The sequence below is a fragment of the Chenopodium album genome, chromosome 27 (genome assembly GCF_948465745.1).
Source record: "Chenopodium album chromosome 27, dcCheAlbu1.1, whole genome shotgun sequence".
Lineage (NCBI taxonomy): Eukaryota > Viridiplantae > Streptophyta > Magnoliopsida > Caryophyllales > Amaranthaceae > Chenopodium > Chenopodium album.
In genome coordinates this window covers 29,425,058-29,433,535 of record NC_137860.1, presented here as the reverse complement: position 1 = coordinate 29,433,535, position 8,478 = coordinate 29,425,058, and the positions used below count along the sequence as shown (strand labels likewise).

General features: G+C 33.4%; 2 protein-coding genes across 2 annotated transcripts; one reads left to right on the top strand and one right to left on the bottom strand.

The window, feature by feature from the left end:
* Positions 1 to 4,076: 4,076 nt before the first annotated feature.
* LOC145619984 (uncharacterized) lies at positions 4,077 to 6,896 on the top strand. Its single transcript, XM_081674654.1, has 3 exons — positions 4,077 to 4,674; positions 5,141 to 5,725; positions 6,727 to 6,896. Exons 1-3 carry the CDS (start codon positions 4,077 to 4,079, stop codon positions 6,894 to 6,896), a joined length of 1,353 nt encoding a protein of 450 aa, XP_081530780.1.
* Positions 6,897 to 7,094: 198 nt separating this feature from the next.
* Positions 7,095 to 7,918, bottom strand: LOC145621061 (uncharacterized). Its single transcript, XM_081675794.1, has 2 exons — positions 7,850 to 7,918; positions 7,095 to 7,694 (listed from the first exon to the last, which is right to left on the bottom strand). Exon 2 carries the CDS (start codon positions 7,664 to 7,666, stop codon positions 7,250 to 7,252), a length of 417 nt encoding a protein of 138 aa, XP_081531920.1. The 5' UTR covers positions 7,667 to 7,694; positions 7,850 to 7,918; the 3' UTR covers positions 7,095 to 7,249.
* Positions 7,919 to 8,478: the final 560 nt, after the last annotated feature.

Here is an 8,478-nt window from a genome sequence, read left to right as displayed (position 1 = left end):
TTCTTTCTCATTCCATCCTTTTATTAACAAAGGATGATGCATCCTTCCTTTCCCCTTCCCTCTATTTCTCTCTATCCAAACATAGTGTTAGTGGTTTGGATTTTTTCGTTTTTGTTTTCCTAAAATGAGGTGGAAATTGTTTATTAAATCAAAATTAGTGATTAGGTTTTTGTTTTATTTTGGGTTTTAAAAAAAACAACTGATAAAGTAACCGTGCTGAACAAGCCCTTAGTTGATTGTTTCTTAACTGGTCATTTAATGGTGCTTAGGCATTGGTTAACTGTCTTAGTTAGCAGCCACATGGTATTCCAATTTCTTTCTATTTTGGTTAAACAGTTTGCTGGGTGCTTAGGCATTGGTTACATGTCTTGGTTAGCAGCCAGTAGCCACATGGTATTCCAATATCTTTCTATTTGGTTAAACAGATTGCTGGGTGCTTAGGCATTGGTTACATACTTACATGTCTTGGTTAGCAGCCACATGGGATTTCAATTTCTTTCAGTTTGATTATACAGATTGCTTTTGCAGAATATAATTAATCTACGTTTCTTTTGCAGATCGATTATGTTGTTTCTCAGTCCATTTGCCCATGGGAAACACATGTTGTCTGATAACATCCAGGTATCTATTTTGTTTATAGTTTTATGTACTCCTTCTGTCAAGATTTAGTTATCAAATCACCCTGTTAATTATAAGAAAAGAAAGGAAAAGAAAAGACTTTAGTTATTTAATCAATTTACACAAATTTGTTAGGTTCATTTAATTGGAGCCCATAAAAAGAAAAGACTTTCGTTTATTCATTCGAAGACAATCAGTACAAAATCAACAAAGAGTCACTTACACCTCCGACAATGTTCACCGTCAAAATCTAGCCGGCAGCCAAACTCCACCACGCCTCCGCTACACCTCTTCCAGGTTAGTTTGAACCGCTTTATTCATTCTTCTCTTTCCTACAATCATCTCAACCTTCCACTTCCTATAACTTACTAAGTGCAAATTTTAGGTTTTTATTGATTTAATTTAATCTATAATTTCAATATGTGTTCCATTGTTTAATTGAAGTTGTTAATGAGAACCCATTCGAAATTTATTAGAAAAACGCAAAAAGCCTAAAGGTTTTCAGGGGGTGTTTGGTTCAAGCATATTAGGTATAAGGTATGGGTTTGGAATGACTAAAACCCATACCTTGTGTTTGTTTCTTGAAATTTCATTTCTCAAACCCATACCTCAAACCCCCAAGGTATGGGTTTTTGAAACCCAAGGGGGGAGGTGGGTATGACTCATACCCAAGGCCGGCTAAGAGGCTGTGCAAACAGCCCCTCAGCATAGGGCCTCCAATTTGTTAGGGCCCAAAATATGAGCCCAATTGGTTTTTATTTATTTTTTTTTCTTGAAAAAACACTAATTACGCTAATCTTTCTCACCTCCATTATACCAGCAGTTTATCAAGACCCATCCTCTAATCTCTCTTCCCATTAATATTGCAATTCCCAAAGGCATTAATGTTAAACCTTCCATATTCAATTCCTTCATTTATCATTAACTGGGTTTTTTAAAATAAAAAATCCATCAAACACTCATCTTCTCCTCTCAACATTTTTCGTATAAATCAACAATGGAATTTTATAATATTTTTGGTCATTGAACCATAATCTATGGAAGAAAACAATTTTGTTTCTTCTCATTGAGTTTGTGTTTGACTTCTTTTCTTCATTTTTTGGTAGTGGGGTAGTGGGCTATTAGCTAGGTAATTGTTGATTTTTTTTTTAGCTATATATTAAAAAGGAGTACTAAAATATGTCCAGACATATTTCCCTCAAAAAAAACGTCTAGCCATACCAAACTGATCAAAGTTAAATGTGTTTTAATTTGGTCCTTTTTTTAATTAATTAGTTTTACTTACAGTATTAGTTTGAAGTTTTAGAGTCAAAATTACCTTGTGACTCTATAATGTAATGCAATTTAGGTTTTTGGTATTTTACACGAAATTAGAATTAGATTATTGGAATATGATTTTGAAATCAAAATTTCATTATTAGGCCAAATTTTTAAAAATAGAACAGGGCCTCTAATTTGCTTAAGACGGCCCTGCTCATACCCATACCTTTAGGTTTAAAATTAAAAGGAAAACCATCATTCCTAGATAAAAACCAAACACATGAAATCAAGTATCAAGTTCCAACCCCATACCACCCAAGTTTCATTCCTCATTCCAAACCCATACCATTGTTTGAACCAAACGCCCCCTCAATGTTTCTGCCACTCTCTAGCCTTGACTTCAATCGAATGCCCTTGTATTATGTATTTTAATACATTTAGTTGATTATTTAGTATTATATATGCCTCTGTGGGTTGAGTAAATAAAAAAGCAATAGTATCATTATTTGTCTAGTAGTACAATTTTCTATTTTGTTTAATTTCGAGAGCTGACAAATCAATCAAACTTAGGAGGAGATTCAAGCTTTATTTGTCGTTATTTAATAATTAGGGAGGATAACTAAAACTAAAGGGTTAGTTTTGCTTCTGTTATATACTTCGTAATAAAGTTTTAAATCACTCATAATAATGGCTTTGTTAAAAAAGAATTAAGAAAACTAAATTGCAAATTATAAGTAGTTTTAATGAGAATGTTTGTGCTTATTGTTCAAGACTTCAAGCTGTAGCAAAGTGCTAACTGGAATATAATAGTGCATCAAATGCCAAGATAATTAAGAATAAGATGATTAAGCATTCCACCTATAAATTGATTGATTGTTTATACTACTGATAATTACTCATGATTAAGCATTCCACCTATCAAATGCCTAGATAATTAAGAATAAGATGATTAAGCATTCCACCTATAAATTGATTGATTGTTTATACTACTGATAATTACTCATGATTAAGCATTCCCCCTATCAAATGCCAAGATAATTAAGAATAAGATGATTAAGAATAAGAATAAGATAAACTTGTATGTGCTTTCGTTTTAATTTGTTGTTTATAGTACTGTTGGTGTTATTGCTGATATGTTAGATTTTAGTTGTAATTTCGTGTCTGCTGTATTTGATTTATTTTATTTTATTTATTAAGGAATATTGCATTTTATAGTCAAATTACAACTACTTAAATGATATAAGATATAGTGTAAGTATTACTTGGTTGTTGAATCTTGAATGTTTTTGGTAATCAAAACTTTAAATTAAGAAAAAAAAAAGTCCTCAATTAGTGGCTCAATGAGAGTGTTTTAGTGATAGGCTGGTAGCATTGGGAATGGGCAGGTCTTGGTACTTGAGATTGAAATTGAGTGCTTTTGTGCATGCAATGATGTAGTGTATTGTGTGTATATATGCAGATAATGATAACATTTGAGTATTGGATTTTGGGCTAAATAATATTTTTTTGGTATAAATTTTTAATTTGAAAGTTTGACAGATTCCCCAATATATGTTGTGTATGGTATATGGCAGTATTTAAACAGAGGAAAAAGCAGCAACTGAAATAACACATTACTATACATATTGTAGGATCTCGCAGGTATAAAGCACATGGAACATAAACAATATGACACTAATCTATAAGAAATAAAATAGTCATATGAGATCTTGTAACATTCGTTTTAATGTCTAATTTAAGAATATTGCTTTTTTAATAATATTTGCGCATATAAAATTGGAAATATTGATGTTAAAACGCGTTTCAAAGAATTGAAAAGTTCAAAAGTCAAAGGAAGCAAACAAATACGAGAAACTTTTTTTTTGCTGGAAATTTTAGTAATCATATTTAGGTGATCACTACACGTAATGGGAACTATGTCAATGCACAGCATATAAAAAAATAAAAATATATTGAAATGATAAGTTCATAACCTTGTTTTTTAATGAAAACCAGTCAACATAAAAAAAAAAAAAACAGATCATATTGTTATGTCTAAAGGAAACCAAGTCAAAACTCAAAAAGATCAGATCACATTGTAATAAGTCACAACTTGATTAGATCAAATCAAATTGTTATGTAAAGGAAACCAAGTCAAAAGCAATATTTACATGTTGCAAATAATCTGATCTGATCTGATCCCATTTAGGCTGCTAGAAATGGAAAAAGAAGAAGAAAGCAAAGAATTGCTTGACGAATTCTGGGAGATAATCTTTAATCGTCTCAAGCATGAAAGTGACCAAGAATCAATCACTTTAGTCTGCAAGAGATTCCTTTCAATCTCCAATTCCTTACGACTTTGTATAAATCTCTCAGATCATACACCAAACTCAATGATCCCTAAGCTGCTGCAAAGATTCTCTGATCTTAAGAAGATACAGTTCTTCAATGACTTCAGAGGAGACCTGAATGAAGCTGTTGCTGCAATTGCAAGGTCCGGGTTGGACTTGGAAGAGTTGTCGGCTTTGTCAGATAAGCAAAGTCAAGGAGCAGTTTGGTTAGAGGAGCTGGGTTCAAACATGAAGAATCTGAAAGTACTCAAGTTTAGTGGACAGGGAGATGCTGATCTTGTCAGAGTAGCAGACTTGTTCCCTAAACTCGAAGAAATGTATATCGAGGATGATAGACTGGATAAATATATTGTGACTGATGAAGGGATGGATCATATGTCATCCAAGCTCAATGGATTACGCAAGATTGACCTTTCAATGAAAGTACATATTTCAGATAAGTCCCTTGTTTCTCTATCAAAAAACTGTCCATTACTAGAGCATGTTGAAATTTCTTATTATAATTCTGTCACACTAGAAGGAATTTCATTCCTTGTTAACAATAGCCATCATCTGAACTTATAATACATATGTAAATCTTTGAAGATTGATTCATTTGGAGTCAACAGCTTTTCTAATTTCCTTACCAACTTACGATCTCTAAGGCTTGAATTTGTAGACATATCGGATGAGTTTCTGTTTTCTATAATAGAAGCACGGATTCATCTTACCGACTTGGCTCTACGTTATTGTAGTGATTACACATTTATTGGGATCTCAAAGCTCTTACAACACTGTTCTCAATCTCTGAATTCTTTAGAGTTGGGGGGGGGGGGGGGGTTCAGGGTAGAAGAATTCCTCACAAATGAGCATATAGGGTACTTGTCCTCTTTTCTCCAAAACCTAACATCAATAAATTAAGCTCTTTAATTGTTCCAAGCTATCTGATTCAGCTTTTGTTATGATCACACAAAGATGCCCTCGTTTGTGCCATTTTGTGATGACTGAATCATGCCTCGGAAGAGAAGAGTATGATTATGATGGCCTAATGAAGAAGAACCGTGCAATAAAGTTTTTGGACCTATCATCTCATGATAAATTTAGGCCTACAGCTCTGAAAAGGCTTCTTAATATATGTCCTGAAGTTGAGAAGCTCAAGTTACACAAATGTCAATTCCTACCCGGTGATGATAAACTGAATATTCCTGATATTCTAGAGTGCAGCAGGAGACTTGTGGAATTGAATCTAACTGAATCCCGTAACATCACTGTAGAATACATGGAGTTGGAGTCGTCAGTGTTAGAGAAGTTGATTTTGAAATCTTCAGTGATAAATGATATACTTCTTATAAAGTTGGGGAGGATATGCCCGAAATTGATGCACCTTGATCTGTCGTATTGTAGTGAAGTGACTAAAAAAGGGATAAAGGAAGTGGTGAAATCGTGTAAACGACTGAGATACTTGAGCATAAGTTGCTGTGAAAAAGTGGGTGTTAACATAATCAGAGCTTTTTCAGTGCGGCAGGCCATATGGTGCGGTAGGGTTACTTGTATTCTAGGTTACTTGTATTCTGGGTTACTTGTTTCTGGAGTTACTTGTATTCTGAGGTTACTTATATGGGTTATTTGTATTCTGAGGTTCTTGTATGGATTACTTGAATGGGTTGAGTAACACCTACAAGTAACCCCAGACCAAAACCTCGTACCAAACCAATAACACCCTATAAGTAACCACTGACCAAAACCAGTAACACTCATACAAGTAACCCCATAGTACATGTAACCCCTGACAAAACCAGTAACACCCATACAAGTAATCACAGAATACAGGTAACACCTACAAGTAACCCTTGACAAAACCAGTAACACCGATACAAGTAACCCCAAATTACAAGTAACACCTACAATAACACCATATAAGTAACCTCTGCCGCACCATGTGGCCAGCCGCATACAAAAATTTGTATAACACCATACCATGGATAGTTGCAAACAGACCATCCTTGAGGAAACTGGTGTCATCATCTCGCAACTACCCAGACGACGAAAACCAGAAACTCTTCCTGCAGCAAGGCTGTTTTGTCCTCAAGGATCCAAACTACATTCCTAGAAATCAGTATATATTTTTCGGTCTTACGTAATATTTTGTAATTTGTTATTGTGTTTATTGAAATAACTCTAATAATTAAGTACACTAGTAGATTGTTGTTGCAATTTACTGTGTCTGAATGTTTAATTTCCGCTTTCATGATCAAGATTTGTATCATTGTATGATATTTTCGCTCAATTCTTAAATTCTGCTGTTAAAATTGTTGTGCCTTGGTTTTAAATTTGAGGATAATACTGTTGATTTTTAAGTTAGAAATGTAGTTTACTTGAGACATACAGTAAGATATCCATATACAATTGTTAGATTAAATAAGAAAACTCGCGATTATTAACCAAATGAGTCACAATACATTTATCAAATGAATCAATAGTATATGCAGGTCATCAATCGACTGGACTTTTTTTTATGTCATTTGCACTCACTTCGCAGGAATCAAGAAGAGAGATTTCAGATTTTTTACTTGGCTTCAAATGGCGCAATCCTGTACTACTGTACTAGTAATTCATGAATTTGAGAAGTTCAGAGAGACTAATTCTGATGCAGAGAATGCAATATTGTTTGTTTTGCCCCACGCCAGCACACTTAGGAGTTCAATATGAAGAATAGCAAAACCCGAAAACAGAATCTTAGATTATCCTCCATTCCATGTGATTCATGTTTCATTTCGGAATATGAGTATTATTCTGGTCATTAGTACACACTCTTACAGCCCGTTTGATATAAGGTCATCATGACAGTGAGTTTATGCGTAATTTGGCAAGAAATTAAAAGTCCAATAATGTCAATACCGATCCATGTAGGTAAAACGTACCAATATTATTGTATTGAAATAGTACATGAACACATAGGAAACAAGAACACTAGTGCAGGGAAGTTTTATTTAGTTATACTAGCTTAGTTAGCTAGTAATTAAGACTGCACCAGGATTGATTAATCAATAGGGTAAGCGCGATCAACCCCAAAGTACATTGACTTCAATGGAGCCATACTTTCCAGAAATGGGCTTCTTGTCACTCTCACCAGAAGCCTTGACTAGAAAGACAGCTTTGCCATTAGCGATTTCATCATCGGGAGAAACAGAATCATAGTCCATCAAGTAAGCTTCAATCTCCATTTCCCTGGCTTCTCCGGGCACATGCACTTCGGACTGCTTCAAGGGAATGAATTCACCAGGCCTTACTTCAATACGCTGACTTTGCGGCTTATCAAATAGCGAAAATTGACTACCGATGCCAAATCGACCATTTATAGTTCCGTAAACGTCTGCAGGATCCTCTCCGTCTCCGTTGATCAGCTTAACACTCAATGTAGCTTGGACATTGTCACTGAACATCACCTTCACTGCTGCATATTCTTGAATGCTTGCCATCTTTTCAGTACTAGTTAATTATATTCTCCTACAAATTAAGCAGCAAGAAATTACCAAGTATTAGTTAAAATGATACTAGAAAAAGTATATAAACGTTGCATATATATGTTATTAGTGACAAATATTAATTAAGATGGATGAATCGAAGAAGCTAAACAAATTAAAGATTAAGCACTTAATTACCTTAAATAAGTATGACCCTCTTGTATTATATGTAATCTGTATGACTTGCAAATTACAATGCCATGCTTGCCCACCATTTTATAGTAGGAGAAGATCAACAAATATTCCATTTTTTTTTTATAAAAAGAATATTATATAGTTGTGTGGGGCGCTACAAATTCTATTCTTTGCGATAGATAGATTGTAGCTTATCATCTTTATTATTCCAGCAATAAGTTTTTTAACCAAAAAAAATTATTCTATGCTCATCCGAATGGATTTTTAAAGGTCCTTGTCTCGTTACACGTTTTATTCTGCAAATATTTTATTTTACTTGAAACTTTTAAATTTAAAATACATTTCAATTGTATATGATTCATATCAATTATTGTTTTATTATGATAAATTTATTACAACTTTATAAGTATTATCTTGTAAAAAATAAGCATTATCAATCAATGTTTTAGTCTGATTAGCTACTACTGTATTGAGGTATTCTAATTATTTACAATAAGTCTTGTATAAGGTGGGATAGATGACATTAATTTTTTTTGTAAAATGGTCAATTTAAAAGTAACTTTAATAATTTTTTGATAACTTTATTTACTTTAAAGGTAAGTTTTAATTTATAATGAGTTTGATGGTATTTT

Bases quoted from the DNA above. Each gene is read 5' to 3' on its own strand.
- LOC145621061 (XM_081675794.1), bottom strand. From the start codon at position 7,666: ATGGCAAGCATTCAAGAATATGCAGCAGTGAAGGTGATGTTCAGTGAC.
- LOC145619984 (XM_081674654.1), top strand. From the start codon at position 4,077: ATGGAAAAAGAAGAAGAAAGCAAAGAATTGCTTGACGAATTCTGGGAG. The intron at 4,675-5,140 runs GTCCATTACTAG...TATCTGATTCAG, and splicing joins TGTTTCTCTATCAAAAAACT to CTTTTGTTATGATCACACAA. The intron at 5,726-6,726 runs GTAGGGTTACTT...CTCACTTCGCAG, and splicing joins GCGGCAGGCCATATGGTGCG to GAATCAAGAAGAGAGATTTC.